This window comes from Hyperolius riggenbachi, chromosome 12 (assembly GCF_040937935.1).
Source record: "Hyperolius riggenbachi isolate aHypRig1 chromosome 12, aHypRig1.pri, whole genome shotgun sequence".
Classification (NCBI taxonomy): Eukaryota; Metazoa; Chordata; class Amphibia; order Anura; family Hyperoliidae; genus Hyperolius; species Hyperolius riggenbachi.
Genome location: NC_090657.1, coordinates 139,190,903 through 139,210,773, shown reverse-complemented (window position 1 = coordinate 139,210,773; position 19,871 = coordinate 139,190,903). Strand labels below are relative to the sequence as shown.

The window sequence follows — 19,871 nt, the reverse complement described above, 5'->3', positions numbered from 1 at the left end:
TTTTTTTCCTTGAACTTTTAGATTTGTGCAATTTATAAGCATGACATACGGTAGTACCTTTAACAAGGGACGAGAGAGATTCATATCCTGGAAGGTCAAGTTCTCATTAAACTGAGATGCATCTTCAAAAAAGCTTGAGTTCTGCAATACGAATGATATCACATGTAAATGAAAAATCTGGCAGTCCATGGTAAATCGTAATATGCGGGTGAAAGAAAATTCCAATACAAATTACAGTTTGAAAATAACTAGAAATTTGCAGGAATAGAGAACTGCCAATTAATTAACCAATAACAGGTAAATTCACTAGCTGACGCTGAGATGGTCGGCAGTTTCCAGTTTTGATTAGTTTCTCCAAATTTCCTATTCTAGTTGAACTAACAGTTGCATACGGTTAGCGGTAACAGCAACAACTGGGGAACAGTAATAACCTTGTTTACATTCTCTTTTTTAAGGAGAAATTATTAGAAAACTAAAACAATCAGAGACAAATGTGACACATTCGCACCTGTACGATTTAGTTGGTACTGAATCCAAGATCATATCTTAGATCAGTGTTTCCTAAATCTATCATCAATTCCCACCAACAATCCCAGTGCTTTCCCCAGGTTCTTTTAGCCGGATTGGTCCAACCGGCTAATTTTGGTGAGCACCCGGCTGTCTGCTTGCCGCCTCATACTCCTCCAATGCTGTAAGGATAGGTGTGCCGTCCCTGCATTCCCCCGCTGCGCACCACCCGACTGGAAAAAAAATTCTGGGGACAACACTGAATCCATGCTTTCCATGTTACAGCAGAGATACAAGGTATGGTAACTAGTGTCTCTGCAATGGGGGTCCTATCTTTCTATTTCTTTTCTTATTCTTTACTTTTTTCCTCATATCTCCAACACAATTATCTGGTGCCCTAGTGAAGGACAATTAGAGCAGACCTTACAGTTTGCCAACTATTTTAGGTATACCAACAGCCCATAGGTTACTTAAAGCACAAGGTGGTTGATACACGAAGCTGCAGTAGAACTGCTGTGTGCAGACAGCATACAGCAATATTACCATTACCACCGGCAGCAGGTTAGGGGATTTGCGCTATTGGCACAACCTGTGATACTCAAAGGATGCAAGTGCTACTACAGTAACAGCGTAACAAACGCGCTTTACTGTAAGCAATGCTTGCGTTACACAAGTGCTCTTGAGAGAGGCCAAAACGTTGTGCAATTTCTAGCTGTGATAAATAAAATAAGCTATTACTGCTAAATTCAGGAAGAGACCCTGTCACCTTCTACTTTGTCTGTGGACACTATAATGAAAGGACTGACTACCTGAGGCCACAGTTGAAGTGCCTGGATTGTAGTTATAGGGGTAGTGCAGACATGCATTAAAAAAAAACTTACCCCAGCCCCTTTTTTCTTCTTTTTCTCTTTTATTCTTAATGTATCTGTGTAAAAGACAACAAAAATTACTAAGATTAAAAGAATCCTTATGTGCTTGGCTGCCATATAGTATATGCACAAAAATTTGACCTGAGGAAGACCACAATCGGGGTTCATCTTTTGAGGTAAGCTACCGCCTCATTACTTATTTTATCAATTTTAATCTAGATTTATATCATTTTGGATGCCTCTACTCCCCATATGTAAGTTTATATTTCATTATATAATCCCATCAAAAACGTACACTTCAAAAATGATTTTGGATTTGGATTGAAGCACTGAGGGGCCTGTGAACCTATAGGCTGGCACAGAGCAGGTTTTTCCACATCAACCAGCATTGTGCTTGAAAGAGTGATGACACTTTCTAAAAAAACACACAACAAAAACACAATTTATATAGCAATTCTATATAAATCATTTTAGGATTTAATGTTATTATAAACTGCCTTTCCATTTCCTATGTAGCAGCTACAACTGTCTAAATGTGGCCACACACCATACAATAAAAAGATCCAATCTTACACCAATTCAATAAAAACAAACAATCAGTTGTAAAGAACAATCAAAAGGCTTTTTTTCTGTTTGAGCGAGAATCTTGATCAAATTTCCATTTTTTTCCCTTATATAAGTCAATCAGGAGAGGTTTATTTTTCTGAAAATTTAATGGTGTAGAATAGATTGTCAGTTTCTTGATTTATGGATTAAAGCATTTTTTTTTCATAAATGGGTAAAAAAAGTGAACGTACGTGTGTGTGACACATTGGTCAGATTTTTTTCAACTGTTACAATCAGCTAGAAAAATGGATTGCAATTCTCAGATTGAAGAGAAATATATAAAAAATACATTGTATGGTGTGTGGCGACCTTGATAAAGAATTCAAACTTGTCAGAATTCTCATCAGTCTGTTCATGCCACTGTTTCGCAGCCTATACAGAAATCTGAATAGAGATACATCTCAGTCTCTGTGCTTACTGCACTGAGCTAAATATTTCATGGGGGATGAGAATGCACACATGGGATAAGGAGGACATAGGGTTTGCCTCTCACCCCTTTTAGGCGCAACCTGAAAACTCACCTCTTAAAGCTAGTATACCTTCCAACCTAGGACACTTCAGCCGCTAACCTTCATTGTACCATCTCATACGCAGCTTCCCTTCACCTATTGTCCTATTCCTTAAACGTTTAGACCGTAAAGGTGGCCATACATCAGGCAACTTGGTAGCCATCCAATTTGATTATTATAATAGGATGAAAATTGGGCCACCAAGTGCATGCCCAATCGATAATGCGACCAATTTCAAGCAAAAATTAGTTGCATTAATCGGTCGGACATGCTGCAAGATGTAGGGCCAACTTATTCGTTCAGGTGCGCGGCAGTAACAGCGAGCGATATTGGGACGAACAACGAACCCCCCCCCCCCCCCCCAAGTCCCTCCCCCCAGTGCACTATACATTACCTGTCTGTGGCTGCCGCTTATCCTTTCGCTGGCTTTTTTGTTTGAGAAAGCCAATCTACACTCTAAAATGGTCAACTAACAATACAAACTTGATTGCACAATCTTACTACTTCTATGCAATATGAGGAACTACCTACAGTATACAACCAAAGCATATTTGTTCACTTTATCCCCATTTCATAGATTTGTTAAGATTGTATAATCAAGATTGTATCACTGATGAGCACCTTTACTCACAGGCATATCCATGGGAAATCTCAATAGCATGCCAACCAATCTTGACCACACGGATACACCAACTACACGCCAGCTCTATTATTCTAGGAAACGGTGAAAGAGGATACTAGTGAAGGATCTCACCTGCTTTAGTTAGAACAGTTTCTTCATCTGATGAAAACTCCTCCCCACTCTCTTCATTCTCTTCCACCTCTTCCTCCTCCTCACTTTTTATATCCTCTTGCTTTTCTGGTTCTTTGGCATTTTTATCTCCCTTTTCCTGAGTAAAATAAATGGAGATCAGGAGTACAGCTCTGGAGATAGGCAAGCATAGTCTAACCCTAGTTACTAACCTGGTTCTTCCTCTTCTTTCTCACAGTCTCAATCTTCTCATCCAAGCTGGTAGCGGTTCTCTGCGGAATAAATGAAGCAGAAATTTGAATTTATGTAAACAAGATAAATCACAGACATACACAGGCCTCACTGCCCAAAGTTGTGTGGGATTGGATGAAAGAAGAAAGGTTTCCTGTTTACCTGGTCTAGAATAATTAAAGCCCCAGTTAACCACTTCAGCCTTCAGTCGTTTTCACTTTATGCATCCGAGCAATGTTCACCTCCCATTAATTAGCCTATAACTTTATCACTATTTATCACAATGAACTGATCTATATCTTGTTTTTTCCGCCGCCAATTAGGCTTTCTTTGGGGGGTACATTTTGCTAAGAGCCACTTTACTGTAAATGCATTTTAACAGGAAGAATAAGAAAAAAACGGGAAAAAATGCATTATTTCTCAGTTTTCAGTCATTATAGTTTTAAAATAATACATGCCTCCATAATTAAAACTCACGTATTGTATTTGCCCATATGTCCCGTTTATTACACCGTTAAAATTATGTCCCTATAACGATGTATGGCGACAATATTTTATTTGGAAATAAAGGTGCATTTTTTCCGTTTTGCATCTATCACTATTTACAAGTTTAGAATAAAAAAAATATAGAAATATTTCATCTTTACATTGATATTTAAAAAGTTTAGACCCTTAGGTAAATATTTACATGTTTTTTGTTTTTTTTATTGTAATGGTTTTTTTTCTTTTATATTAAACATTTTATTTGGGTAGTTTTGGGAGGGTGGGAGGTAAACAATGTGTTTATAATGTAAATGTGTGATAATTTTTATTTTTTTTAAATTTCAGATGTAGTATTACTTTTTGGCCACAAGATGGCGGCCATGAGTTTACATGACGTCACTCTAAGCGTAGCATACGCTTAGAGGGACGCACGGGAGACGCAACAGCCAGAAAAAGCGGAGCTTCTGAGAGAAGCTGTCGCTTTTTCTGCGGGGGAGAGGAATCAGTGATCGGGCACCATAGCCCGATACACTGATTCGTGGGCTAACGATCCGCGGCCGGGAGCGCGCGTGCACGCGATCGGCCGCGGGAGCGCGCGGACGCACACATGGCCTCCTGGGCGTAGCTAGTACGTCCAGGAGGCCAAAGTAGTTAGAGGGAACCAGAGATGAAGGTTTCACACAAAATAAACATATCAGTCGATAGCTTGTAAAGAATAAATGCTCTTCCATGATAATATCGCTGCTCTGGTGTGCATTTTTGAAGGTTTTTTATCCATTATTGCTCCAGGAAAAATCCAATATGGCCGCCAGCTCATACCCAGTCTGCTTCCGGGTTATGAGCTGTTCTGGATGTGCTGTCTGGGCTCTATAAAACTATAGACAAGCAGAGCTGCTACTGCAGCCTTTCATCTGTGTGCTTTCAACTTTATTATTCTGGTATGCTGTGAAGCTGCCTGTAGGAAGTGTCTTTCATAGGAATGAAACTGCATAGATAATGATAACGACTGCACAGTGCACACAGATAACACTTGTCTGTTGTTTCAGAGCTTCTTTCTCAGCACAAGCAGCCCCTCCCATGTCATCAGAGCTCTGAGTATGTAAATCAGGAAATCTGAGCCAGGAGGGGGCAGGCTTGGGAAGACTTCACAGAAGACTGGCTATAATGATTCCAGGTCAAACCTAGACTGAATGCTCAGTCAAGGATTCTTATCACAACTGATAACAGGCAGATTGAGCAGAGAAGGATGAAACTAAAAGCAGGGTAGGTGTTTACTGTCATGTTCCCACTGATAAATGTAGTAAAATACATGAGGGTGCTTCGTCTCTGGTTCTCTTTAAGTATCCCATTTAGCAGAGGCATAGCTAGAGACAATGGGGCACCATAGACATTTTTTTTATGGGGCCATCCGATCTAGGCACTCTTAAACAATGCCACCTGCCACTAACCTATGCATATGAGTTGACTGAGCAATTTACATTTCCATGCAATGTACACTGTGTATGGTCCATTGGCAGTGAGATAAAGTCAGAGGGTGGAGAAACAAAGTGAACACATCAAGAACAACTGGGGCCCACTCCTCTCTAGGGCTCCATAGCAGTTGATATGGTTCCTATGGCTATTGCTATGCCCCTGCCATTTAGTAAAGCACAGTATAGCAAATTTGCACTAGCAATGCACAAGGTTTTTGGGCTGAACATCTGTGTTATTTGCAATAAATATACTTAAATACACAGCTGGCTGGGTCATGTACATGTGAAACTTGAAAAAAATACAACTTTGTGCAAAAGTCCATTTATTTCATTAACTTAAAAGGTGAAACTAATATATGAAATAGACTCATGCAAAGCAAGACATTTCAAGCCTTTATTTGTTATAATGTTGAGGATTATGGCTTACAGCTTATGACCCCCCCCCCCCCCCCCCCCCCCCCCCTCCAAACAGCTAATTAATCCAAAACACCTGCAAAGGGTTCCTATTTCATTGATTAGTTTCACCTTTTAAGTTGAATTACTGAAGTAAATTGACTTTTTTGTGATATTCTAATTTTATATTCTGTTGCTTACTCAGCAAAGCAGATCACCTGACCCCTGCACCCCCCCCCCCCCCTCCTCACCTACCCATTAAGCTGAGAGATTAACTCTTCATTATGAAAGTCATGTGTGCCTCCCATCACCTTGTCTTGCCTGCAATATCATTTTCCACTGTTCTTACATTAAAAAAGTGCTTTGTATACTGTGCAGTTATAGTACCAATGTAATGTGCCTGACACGAGGGAGGGAGAGGTTTTTATATGACCAATCGAAAAGAACTGCACAACTGTATGCTGCTGCTGGATTCCTTGGTAACAGTAAATCCAAAAGGAGGGACCTACACACAGGTACATGTTTGTCTGCCCTATGCCTTGACAAAGGAGACTTTTACAGCCCCAACGAGATCATCGGTTATACAGTCGTGTGTGTGTGTGTGTGTGTGTGTGTGTGTGTGTGTGTGTGTGTGTGTGTGTGTGTGTGTGTGTGTGTTAAAATATTTTTTATATCACCAAATCGCTCTTTTTTCCATGTGTTTCTTTATTGCTGCAATGTGCATCAAAGATCAGTGTCCTACATGCTCTCATCTTTTCCAGTCACACTGCAGCCCGCCTACTCATCTGACACAATGTGCTTCCCCGCCCTCTAATTGGTGGAGAGCGGAGCATAAGGGCCTTTTTCCACTGGCTGCGATGCGATTTAAAAAGCGCATCGCAGCCGTTTTTCTAATCGCTAGAGCACCACGATAACATGTAAATCGCGGTGTTCTTTTTCCACTACGGCGTTTCGTTTTTGTCAAAACGCGATCGCCGTCCTGCGCGATTCACGACGCAATCGCAATACATTCCCGGCGTCGGTACAGCAGAACGCCGACAGTGGAAAAAGGAGCCTGCGTGATCGCAAGCGCAGGTGATTAGCGCTTGCGATCGCGCTTGCTAGTGGAAAAGGGCCCTAAGAGCTGGCACTTCAGGCCATTCCTTGATGTGCCACATGTGGTGACATCATCACATTCACACATGCAGGACCACGTGACTCACAAGGATTAGCGATGGTCACAAAGTTAGGTGCAGGTGAGAGTGATTTGGGGACAGTAATGCTGCTCAGACTATCCCCAGAAGTTTATTTCTTGGAATCACCAGCCCACTTAAAAGATACCCGAGGTGACATGATGACCTGTGTATGTACAGTGCCAAGCACACAAATGTCTATGCTGTTTCACTCTCTGCCTGAAAGAGTTAAACATCAGGTATGTAAGTGGCAGTTCCTGTCTGAGCCAGGACTGGGTCAGACTACATTGTGACCCTTACTGAAATTACACCTATAAAACACTTTCCAAGCAGAAAATGGCTTCTGAGAAAGATAAAAAGAGTCAATAGTTTATTGATTGTAGCTCTGGCATATTTCAATGAATGTGTCATTGAGCAAAAACAAAACAATAAAAACATAAAAAGTAGATTTAAAATTAAAATTAGAATATCTTAAAAAAATAGGAGGAGGATAGATACAATTGTTTAATTCGTTTGTTTATTTTCCCCTCGGGTGTCTTTTAAAGCCATTTATAAAGACACTCGGAAGAGGGTGTAAAAGACTGGCTAGTGGACCCTTCTGGCTTCATCCTATCTAGTGCATGTCAGTAATGATGGGACAGGAGGAGGGGTTTGAACAACTCTCTCAAAATAAAAGTTAATTGTCATCTCTACAAGAAATCAAGTTGCAGAATCCAGTCAGCCAGGGATTTTAAATATATTTTGGGGGAATAAATACAGATGTATGATACACAAAAGTATTTATTATCATATGCATTAGAAAAGTGGGAGGCTGAAGTGAGGCATTAAAGGAAACCTGAAGCGTGAGGCAGTGTTCTCCCTAGAAATTTATTCCAGCAGGGTGACTTGAAAAAGTAGCCGGTTGGAGCGTGATGAGAAAATACAGGGCCGGCGCTTCTCTGCACAATTCTGCTTACAGCAGAGGATGAGGTGAGCCGATGACAGCCGGATGCTCACCAAAACTAGCCGGGTGGAGCACCCGGCTAAAAGAGCCTGGGGAGAACACTGAGGCATAAATAAGTTGCAGGTATTCCTTTGTTAAACAATGCCTGGCAGTCCAGCTGATCTTTCTGGCTTCAGTATTGTCTGTGTCACACACTTAGCATGCAGCTATTCGGTCAGATTTTAGTCAGATCACCTGACCTGCATAAGAGGGGTAGGGGAAGCCAAATGGGAAATAAAATGCTTTAAAACATGTTAAAAAGGAGGGGCAATGGAATGCTTACCTCTCCAGCCAAACTTACAGGACTGACAAGTTTATTGCACACAACAAAAGATGGGACGTGTTTAGCAGTTATCCCAAGCTTCTTCAAGTCAATGAAAAACCAATGTGCCAAATGGCTGAGGTGAATTGGGGTGTGAGCGCCTTGTATCCCGTTTACCTCAGCCACTTGCCACATTGTTTTGTCATCGACCCGAAGAAGCGGGAAATACCCGTGAAACGTATTCTCCTATTTTGTTATATGCAATAAACTGATTCGTCCTATAAGTTTGACTGGGTCATCAAGAAGCAACCCAAAAGTGTGAGTATCCCTTTATTCTCCACATTAATAATTTGGTGTGCTTGCAGTCCACGGTAAAGTGATCTGAAACTCTGACATAATATTCAATAAAAATGTGTTTCCCTACTTTTTATTACTCATACAGTTATATTTGCTTTTGTGCACAAGTAATATTGTCTGTATACAAATTACAAGTTTCCAAAGTGTAGTTTATCTTGCCCTGAAACCAGCCATTGCATTTTATTCTTTTTCTATTAGAACTGCTTTTTATTACATATGAAAATCTTCTAATGAGCTATTCTTGTTTACATTCCAGTGTTGCTACATGTGTTTAACTTATTAGGAACCGACGCAGTACAAATTTTCGTCGGGCGGGTGGCGCTGTGGTTGTGACCGGACGTAAACTCTACGTCCCATTCACCGCGCGCACCTTGCCCCCGCCGCAATGTGCTGCCCTGCCGCCTCTATGACGGCAGAGCACTGTGAGCCGGGCAGTAGCAGTTTTCATTGGCTCCTGGCATGTCATTACTGTAAGCCAATCCCATTGGCTTACATTGAGTGACAGGGTCAGGAGCCAATGAAAGCGACTCCTGACCGGCGCATAGCGCTCTGCCGTCAGAGACGGCAGAGAGAGCAGCCTGTGGCGGGGACAGAGCGGCGTGACCGACGGATTATTGCGGCGATTCGTCGGTATGCGGCGTTTTAGCGTACCAGCAGCCTCTCCTGCCCCCCCTCCAGCCTGATCACTCCCACAGTGTCCTCTTCTTGCTCTCCATTTCTGCACAATTGGCCCCAGAAAGTCTTCAGGTCCAGGGCAAACTGCATGCGCAGTCCTGACGCGTACATGTTTCCTTGAGCATTCAGTGCCTGCGCAGTAGTACTGTGCAAGCACAGAACGCTCCCGGCAACAAGACAAGGCAATGTGCCTTGCCGGACTGCGCTGACTGTAGTATTTTTTTAGGCCAGTTGCGGGCAAACAGAGAGCGAGAAGAAGACGCTGTGGGAGCGATCAGGCCGGAGGGGGCTGGAGGAAGCCCCAGGTATGTATATTTGATGGCGGGGGGCCCCCGTCTCTGGAACACTTTAATGGATCTTGGTTGCTCTCTTTATGCTTGCTCAGTCCCTGAATTTGCATGTGCCCTCTCCATCAAGCTACCTGATCTGCATGCTTGTTTAGGATCTATGGCTAATGGTATTAGAGGCAGAAAAGCAGCATGACAGCATTGTTCAAAGTAAATAAATATGTCAGCCTTCATATTCTGCACACTTCAGGTTCCCTTTAAAAAGCATCTGCTATTTAATGAAAAGGGTTTACAGCTATCACCAGTCATATCAGACCACAGGACGTTAATGGTATTTATATACCTGCAACTATTTTTACAACGTCCAGGCTAACCTTACTTGTTACTATATATCTATCTTTTTTATTTGTTATTTTTTTCTTTGACAGAAGTCACACAAACTCTACCCCACTAACCTTCCAATCACTGTAATATGACCCAGGTGAGGGATATAAAAACTTGCAACATAAGAGAATCTATAACAAATCAAGGTCAGGTCTTCAACCTCCTTTATGTTCTCCAGCACCAAAGTAATCAAATCCACTGTAGTCGATCATCAGAATGCACACCTTTTTTAGCTGTTTCATGACATCATCCATCACCCAGCTGTCATCGGCCAATCCATCCCGCTCTCCGAAGACAAACTCTGCATTGAAGTCTCCATTGCGTTTAGCCTTGGCCTGCTTCTTCTTTCCAAGAACGATTGGCTGCTCCTGTTATGCAAATATATAAGCAACAAGCTAAGGTAAACGCTATCACAAATTACAGCATTAAAGCACAACATGCACTGGTATATTTTGGCTAGTTCAACAATACCTACAATCCAAAGAAAAGATCTTTGAAGTGTACATATGCCACCCGTAAAACCCTTCCCCTGACAACACTGCAACTGTACTCGGTTCCAACTCACAATATAGGTACACCCCATCATAATGAATGGAAGATTATAGTGTTTATCTTACACGCTGCTCAGGTAGGATGAAAGTCTCGTATCTATCTTGTTACAAGTGTATATTAAAACTTTCCATGCACTTTGATTACTTTACCAATGTTATTTAATTTCATGAATTAGCTTAGTAAGATCATCTTGGATATGTGACTTGTGGCAGCAGGGATGGAGGAGTTAATAGAAAAGGTTCAGGTTGCTAAAGTGCAGAGCAGAGACGAAAGGCTCATACACACACACACACACTAGAAAAATCTCATCTGAGACAATCGTTCTGGGCTATCCTGGCCCAGAATCTAGTATGTAAATCTGTAGTGCATTGTCTTCTCTAGTTATCCATGCCGAAGGAAGTAGCTCACTCAAATCACACTTATTTGTCTTTGGAAAATAAACAATCATTTCTTCTTAAGAACTATCATTTACTGATACTTCTTACTGCTTGCTCATTCACTACCCACCGAACAGTGCGGCACGCTCAGCTATGGCCAAGTAACGTGTCTGTACAATGCTCACTCCCCAAATTTTCTCCTGGTGATTAATCAACAATGAATGAACAGTGTGTACCATCTGCCTATGTGTAGCAGGAAATGGCTGGTAATCAGGCACTTTAAAAATATCTCAGTTAGGGCTGGTGCACACAGAGCGGCTTTTTCAGCGTTTCTGCAGCCGCTTGCGGCTGCGGATCCGCTTGGTCAATGTATCTCAATGGGGTGGTTCACACCAGAGCAGGAGGCGTTTTGCAGAAACGAAAAAATGCCGGGGTGAGGCATTTTTTGGATTGCGGGTGCGTTTCTGCCTCAATGTTAAGTATAGGAAAAACGCAAACCGCTCTGAAAAACGGCACTTCAGAGCGGTTTTACAGGCGTTTTTGTTACAGAAGCTGTTCAGTAACAGCTTTACTGTAACAATATATGAAATCTACTATACTGAAAACCGCAGCAGCAATCCGCAAAACGCCATAGAAAAATTAAAAAAAGCGTTTCAAAATCTGCTAGCATTTTGCGGATCTGCTAGCGGTTTTTGGTGTGCACCGGGCCTTAACAAGGAACATTATACACTGATAAATATAAGCTCTGCCATTGAATACATATACAAGACTTGGAAAACATTTGTGTCTGAGTAAACACCATCTAAAAACTTTAGTTTTAGGTAGAGTGAGGAAAGGTTAGAACTCCTGCCAATTTACTACAACTGCCTGTGCCCCATTGGGGATATTTGGCCTTATGTCCTGATATTTGTGCACTCGAGAAGTGTGTGTAGCCCCGCTTGGAGCCATACAGCTCTCGCCATACATCTACCAAAAAGTTATCTTCTATCATGGCATTAAATTGCGCTCTTTGGGTCTTAGTTAGCTTATCCGGGGTTGGTTTGGACTTATCAAGCCCCTCATGCAAAGTCAGATTAAAGTCACAGCACCATATAAAAATGGTATTGGGTCCTACTTCAATTCCTTCTTGTATTTCAGTGAAAATTTGTAATGCAATTTCCGGGGGTGCATAGGTGTTAATTAGATACAATGTTTTACCATAGATTGTACCTTTCAAAATGATGTAGCAGCCTTTAGGATCTATTTCTACTGTGATGACATCAAGGGGTAACGTATTTCTGATTAGAATCATAACTCCCCTATGTTTTTTATCAGCATGGGCATGATGTACTATCTTAAAGCTTTTATGGTAGAAGCGTGGACAGGAGGTTTGTGTGTGGTGTGTCTCCTGCAGGCATATTACATCAGGCTTATGTCTCAGTATCTCCACTAGTGCCTTCCTTCTTTTCTGTGGGCAATTGAATCCCCTCACATTGAAGGATACAAGTTTTAAAGTTTCCATTGGGAGTATATAGGATTTACAGGATATAGCATATTAATTGCTATGTAGTCATAGCCCTGTTGATAGCACAGATAACCACCGCAACAAGAAAAACAAACCATATTAACGTTAACATTGCAACAGGTAGAAAATATACTTAAACGGTTGGGCGGGTCGCCCTTTAACATTTGGGCAGACATGAGGGGCTTAATGATCACCCCAGTTGTCTGCTTCATGTGGGGGGAATCAACATAGGAACCCTGAGTGAATGGAGGATATATAAGGTAGCAGACAGTTGTTGACCTCACTTATGGTGAATTTAGCTGATGGGAAGCCTGATTGGGGTGGATCTCGTATGTGTGGGGTGGTCTTAGCTTCATAATTGACTATTGAAGTGGTCAAGTTACCATTAGGGGTAAAGTTAGTATCTCTCCCTTTTTTTTTTTTTTTGAAAGTAGGGAAAAATGACATTCTCAGATATTGTACTGCGAACTTCACATATACATTTACTGTCTGCTTTAGGGGGAATAGCCCCCTTCTTACTTACTTAGTACTGGAGGAAGTAGCATTCAAAAACATAAGCAGTAGTAAGGTGTTAATATAACATTATCGTTAGGCATAACCTGTCATAGTTGCTTATGCTAAGTTCTGTACACACATTTATAATAATTATAAGAATTAGCCGTCCTAACTGTGCTTATGGATCCCATTAAAACATACAGGTGTAAAAACGCCTCCCTTCAACTTGACGCCAGATTATTTCTCCTTTTGTTATAAGAGAGAGTCACAAAAAGTAGAGGGTAGTTGCAGAAAACAGTCTACCGTTAGCGTTAAGGCGAACCTTCATAGCATCACACATTTATAAAAATAAAGTCTCAACGGTTTCAAAAATATCAAAAAGTAAAGTAATCAAGAAGGGATAAGATGTATAATGTTCTTACCCATGCTTAAAGATATTGTGTCCTGAAAGCAAGATGGGACCGTCCCTGGGCTAGCAGTGAGGCCATAGTCGCTCGCTACATCTAGCGACGACTTTTGCTGTAAAAAGAAATTAGTGTACTCACAAAGCGTTGCTTTATATGATAAGGACTGGTGTTGAAGTTACTTTGGTCCGGAACAGATCTATATTCAAATCTGAAGTCATCTCGGAGATGAGGACGGTGTCCCTGCTTGCGATCCGGATCTTCTTCCCGCCGTCTGCCACTCTCGTTCTGGTCTCTGCGGCCTAGGCGTCTCCGGAGCCTGCGTAGTGTTTACTGTTATGTTGGCGGCTCCTAGTAAGCGCTTACCCTCTTCGACTGTAGTGATCCGATGGGTAGTGCCTTGAAGTGGGAAGATCATGGAGCACGGGAATCCCCATTTATAACGAATGTCCTCCGCAAGCAGCGCTTGTGCAATCGGCCGGAAGGCTCTCCGTTTTTGTAAAGTCAGCGGCGATAAATCTGCATAGAGCTGTACTGATCCGGGGACTCCCGGCAGGGAGGTCAGGTTTCGGGCGGCCAGCATTAGTTGTTCTTTAGTTTCGTAATAGTGAAATTTCAAGATTACGTCTCGAGGTAGATCAGGATTTCGCGGCCTGCCCAGAGCCCTGTGTATTCTGTCCAGTCTAAACATAGATTGCTCTACCTGAGGCAGGATGGCCGAGAATAAGTTAACTGCAACTGTGCGGAGGTCCGTAAAGGATTCGGGTAGGCCTCGTATCCGTATGTTGGATCTACGGGCCCTGTTTTCCTGGTCCTCTTGCCTTGCCTCAAGCGCATCTAGCCTCTGATCATGGGTATCCAGGCGCTTCTTGTCTTCGGCCAGTGCGTCTGCAAATGAGTCCAACCTCTGCTCGATCACATGGACCCGATCCCTCAAGTCTCGTATATTGTTGTTAATAGTTGCTACTGCGCTGTCAAGCTCTCTCTTTAGCATCTTTTGTATTGAGTTAAGGAGAGCTGAATTGTCCTGTTTGGGGGCTGTGATGCTACTCGGGGAGCTTCTGGTCGACTGGGGAGAGGATTCAGTTGAGCCGCTGGGCGTCTGCTCCGATGCTGCGGCGGCCATCTTTGAGGCCTGGTTCTTCGCGCGGCGGGCTAAGAGCTCTGGTATAGTTTCTTCCTGGGAGCTGTTTTTCTTTCCCTTCCTGGTCCGCTTACGCGTGAACATATCCCGGGTTCAATCTTTGCTTAAGTTAGCTGGCTGTGAGGTCTAGTTGGCGTTAATAAATCCTCATTTCTCTCACTCAGGCACGGAGCTCAGCAGACCTGCATCCAAACTCGCTGGCGCCGCGCATGCGCCCCTATGTCCTGATATTTGTGACACCACTGAGAGGATCATGAAATGAAATTACTTCAACCATGATACACACGAGATATTCTGATTTTATTCAGATATTCTAATCTATCCCAGTCTAAAAATTATTCAGTCTTTATAGCTGTGTGTTTTTAATCTTATTGTCAACAACTCACCTCACTGTGATGTCACTGGGATTAGTAATACTGATACATTCATATAAAGTATCTCAATAAGTGTGGTCCCTGTTCTCACCTGTTATACGTTGTTGATGGAAAAACTTTAATATTCCATTCTGTGTGCCATTAAGCCCCTCTTTTGCCCCAGAAAATGCCAGACTTTTATATATTTTATAGATGCCGTCTATAAGATCAAATCTTCAGGATTGCACATCTTACGCAAGTACTAAGTGCTACATAGATACAGTAATGAGGATAGTCACACTAGGATACAAGATCATTTTATTATCCATAAATACACATACAATTTCCATCCAACTGATGATCGTTTTGGGGCCACGCAGGGTCCTCTTTGTCAAGGTATTAGTACTGCCTTCTGTCCCAGTACTCTGACACTGCGTGGCCCTGAAACAATCACTGGGTGGAGATTTTAGGAGTATATAGTGACAATAAATTGATTATACCTGAATTGTGTTGAGCAGATCCTCATGACTGTATCTTGTAATGTGTATGAATAAGAACACCACATTTACTTACAAGGGCCCTTTCCTCCAGTCTGACCCTGCAATCTTCCTTGAACTCCTGCACTGGACCTACAGAACTGACTTTGGAAGATGTGATTGAAGCGGAAATACCTTGCCCCATGGCATTGGGGAAAGTGGGGCAAATGTCCCAATATAAAATGTCAAAAAATACTGATCCTTGGTTGAGAATACCTAAAGCTACGTGCACACATTCAATCACTGCTGCCTGGCAGGGATTGGGAATCAATCCCTAGGAAGCCCAGTTCTGGGCCTGATGCTATGCAGACCAAACACTAGCTTCCAGACTAGCGTCACATTCTGTTACTATGAAGGGGCGGAGGGACGGCAAGCAGTGCACAAAGAGTGGGCTGGGTAACAAGGGAGAACAATAGTGACGATAATCCAACACCCCGGATCTCTTGCTAATGCATAGCAGAGGGTTCGGGTGACACTGTACATACACAAGATTCTTGGCAGAGGTGGTTTTTTAGGTTTAATGTAGTGTTTGTACGAACTTTAAAGGGAAGGTCCGAGGCGATAAACAAAAATCTACTTACCTTGTGCTTCTTCCAGCCCCTTGCCGCCGTCCTGTGCCCTTGCCGCAGCTCCGCTGGTGGCCCGGGGTGCCCTCCGGTACAAGATGCCTACTTGTGCTTTAGTGTGCGGCTCATGGAGTCATGCTGACGTCATTCGGACTGTACTGCACAGGCCCAGCAGTTCTGTGCAGTACAGTCCGGTTGGCGTCGGAGTGACTCAGTGATCCGCATGCTGAAGTACCCTCTCCAACTCTCCAGTGATGATGGGCAGATTTGACCAAAAGACAAATCTCTCTCATCGAATCTGATTAGAGAGAGATCTGTCGGTTGCCCATACAACGCAGGGTGATTCCCGATCAATTTCAGCATGAAACTGATCAGGAATCAGCCTTGTGACCCCGACGCTATCTGCCCTAATGTTTAATGTCCCCCCACCAGTGCCCAGTGCAAGCTATACATTACCTGTCCACGGCCTCTGCTTGCTCCGGGCTCCCTACGTTGTCCATACACGAGCGCCCCACATGGTTGCCTAGTTATTAGGCAAGCACGTAGCGTGCGTGTATAGACAACAGAGGGAGCCTGGAGCAAGCGGAGGAATTTTACATTAGGGGTACATCACAGGGGCTTCATCACTTGTCCCGATATTGTTCGCCATTACCGCAGTTCACCAGATCGAGCAAGTCGGCCCTACATCTTGTAGCATGTCCAATCCCTTAAAGCAAACAATTTTTATCCGATTACAATTACAATAATCAGATTGGATGGTCGATCGGTCACCAGTCGCCTGATGTATGGCCATCTTAACACACCAATGTCAGGTTACTCCTCCCCTATCTGCCCTCATTCACCCTGGTGTCCCCCTTTAGGCCAGAGGTGGTAGTGAACATATGAGGGGCCAGCTGTCTTAAAGGGATCCTTAAACTGTACCAGAGCTGTGGATGAAAGCAGATTTTATACTCACCCGCGGCTTCCTCCTGCTGCATAAACAAGTCTGTGTCCCACGCCGTCCTCCCGTGGTCTGCCATTCAGCCGCGATCAGACCCGATAATTGCTTCAGTCGGGTCCAGTCTGGATCTTCTGCACATGCGTGGACATCGAGGGCATGCGCAGTAGACCCAGACTGACACAATTGAGCAAGTTACCGGGGCTGATTGTGGCTGAACGGCAGACCATGGGAGGACGGCGTGGGACACAAATGTGTTTATGCAGCAGAAGGAAGCCGCAGGTAAGTTTCAAATCTGCTTTTATCCACAGCTCTGGTTTCCTTAAAGCCATCTGAAAAAAAAAAAGTTTTACTTACCTGGGGCTTCTATTAGCCCCCTGCAGCCACCCTGTGCCCGTGCCGGCCCTCTACGATCCACCATTCTCCTGCTGCAGCTTAGTTTCATTTTGCCGACTGAGTCAGCGGGCCACTGCACCTGCGCAGCCCTGGCAACGTGTATCCGTGCTCACGTTGCTGTCCTGTGTCTGTAAGTGAAATTCTTGTTTTCAGATGGCTTAAAGAGGCCCAGAGATGAAGAAAAGGGTTGTTGTTTTGTTTTTTTTACCTACCTGGGGCTTCCTCCAGCCCCATAAGCATGGATGAGTCCCTTGCCATCCTCCGTTAAGCAATCTTCTCTGGTATGCGGCTCAGTGACGTGAGCAAGGGGGGTCACTCAGTCAGACTGAGCCCGACTGAGCTGCGTATCGGGGTTTGATTGCGGCTGAACGGAGGACTGCGGGTGGATGGCGAAAGACGCACACATGCTTACAGGGCTGGAGGAAGCCCCGAGTAAAAAACAGCCGCTTTCTAAATCTCAGAGTCTCTTTAAGGATCATTTTAAAATCCTGATTACAGGTCCAGTTTTTTTTTTTTTTACACTAAAAACTCAAAGGTTCCTCACATGGTGAAGCCCGATTGATTAGTAAAAAAAAAAGGCAAGTAACAAAAACACACACACGGATTGGAAGATCAAGCACATATAACAAATTGAAGGACAAATGTCCCTGGGTCACTGCTCCCCAAATTTGTGCCTCAGGATACCCACGTTCTCATGCAGTGGGTATCCTGATATAGCTACCCCATATGTGATTTGTCACAATACTGATTCAGCAGGGGCCATGAAACGCATTACATGTATGAATGAGTGCACATTCCATAGACATTGACCATAAACAACGCGCAAAGTGTCCACTTCACTCATTACACATGTACAACACCACCAAGAGCAACAAAAAGTCCTGGCTGTAGTGGAACTTGTAATAAAGGTAAGCATGATCTGATGAAAAGCAATGATGTTGTGTGCATGAAAAGTAATAATAATGTTATGTGTATGACAACTAGCTCACTTTGCAACACTCTGATTATAGTAGTATTATGCAAAACAGCTTTAGTACAGTTGTCTTTCTCTACCTCGTCGTCGTCTTCACTCTCAGGCTCCTCTGGAACATCCTCATCATCAGCGATGGTCCTGATGAAGTCCAGATCAGCCATGCTGCTGCTGCCGCTACCCGAGGGAGACTCAAGTGAGAAGCTGACAGACGATAGCCTGTATATATTTCTATATTATATATATACTAATTATATTATGCTTATTCCCCAGTGCCAATACAGCTCTTATACTTTCTGACATAAGTCTGTAGCTTCCACACTAGCGTTTCCGGAATTCACACGTGTGTCCAGCCATGACCCGGAAGTGATTCGCTGCTCCGCCCCTAGAGGAAAATGTGCTTCAGGATTTAAAGAGACAGCGCGTGCATTCATTGAAGTTATGACCCGACTAGGGTTGTGCATAGCTCGCAGGCGATTCTTTGCTGCTAGCAACTGCTGCTGATCGTCTTCTGCTAACGTCCAACTTTTGAGATCTATGTATATAGAAAATGTTTATTTATTTAAATAGAAGTTAAACTGAAAAAATGTCACAGTTTAATTCAGAGCAGGGACAAGGTCCTCCAGCACCCAAGGCTGAGACACCAAAGTGCGCCCCTCCATCCCTCCCACCCCAGCCGTCACACACTGATTGCTATTAGACTAAGAGGGCCACAGGGCCCACAACCTCCCCAACACTTTAATATCTAGTTATCTGGCTTCCAGTCACTGCTATGTATCCCCTTTTCTTATTTCTTTCTGCTTTATACAGAATTAGGAATGACAGCTGAATGAATTGTGCGCCCCCTCCTACACTGCGCCCTGAGGCTGGAGCCTCTCCAGCCTATGCCTCGGCCCGGCCCTGGTTTAATTTGAGGGTTATTAGCGAATAATACAAAAAAAAGTATAATTTCAAGAATGAAATTTATTTTGCTAATGAGTTCATGGTTATGATTGTATGTAAACCACATGTATCTTGAAAATCAATCAAAACAAATGCAGTTCGGGCTGATATCAGTAATATACCTAGAAATATTTGCCCACCGGGCAGCTAAGACAAGACAAGACAAATAACATTTATATTGCGCTTTTCTCCTTGCGGACTCAAAGCGCCAGAGCAGAGCAGCAGCCACTAGGGCGCGCTCTATTGGCAGTAGCAGTGTAAGGGAGACTTGCCAAAGGTCTCCTACTGAATTAGTGCTGGCTTACTGAACAGGCAGAGCCGAGATTCGAACCCTGGTCTCCTGTGTCAGAGGCAGAGCCCTTAACTAAGGCCTGGTTCACATCTGCGTTTTTGGCCAGTGAGCGGATCCGGTGTCCGCTTCACCGGATCCGGATGGCTCAGTCCATGGCCCATTCACATAGTGAAAACGGATCTGATCAATGATTGATCTGATCCGTTTTCACTCAGCAAATACATACCTTATCTTGTGCAGCAGCAGGCGGTAGAGGCTTCCTCTTCTTCCGCTGTGATTACACAGCGTGTCATGTGACTAGTCACTTGACGCGGAAGAAGACGGAAGCCTCTACCGCCGGCTTCTGCACAAGATTAGATCTGTATTAAGCCTTCCTAGCCCACCTGCCCGGCTGCTGCACCCTCCCCTCACCCACCCGTCGCTCAGGATCGCGTAGGCCCATGCTCCCATCCCCCGACCGTTT

At 43.5% G+C, this 19,871-nt stretch overlaps 1 protein-coding gene across 1 annotated transcript in view; it reads right to left on the bottom strand.

Moving 5' to 3' along the window:
* DDX27 (DEAD-box helicase 27) overlaps positions 1-18,524 on the bottom strand; it is a 63,807-nt gene extending 45,283 nt beyond the window's left edge. The window contains exons 1-6 of the mRNA XM_068262532.1: positions 18,258-18,524; positions 10,165-10,308; positions 3,455-3,514; positions 3,246-3,381; positions 1,389-1,432; positions 58-141 (exon numbers count right to left, since the gene is read on the bottom strand). Coding sequence (XP_068118633.1) covers positions 58-141; positions 1,389-1,432; positions 3,246-3,381; positions 3,455-3,514; positions 10,165-10,308; positions 18,258-18,338 — 549 coding nt within the window. The 5' untranslated portion in view covers positions 18,339-18,524. The remainder of the gene's footprint in view (positions 1-57; positions 142-1,388; positions 1,433-3,245; positions 3,382-3,454; positions 3,515-10,164; positions 10,309-18,257) is intronic.
* Positions 18,525-19,871: the final 1,347 nt, after the last annotated feature.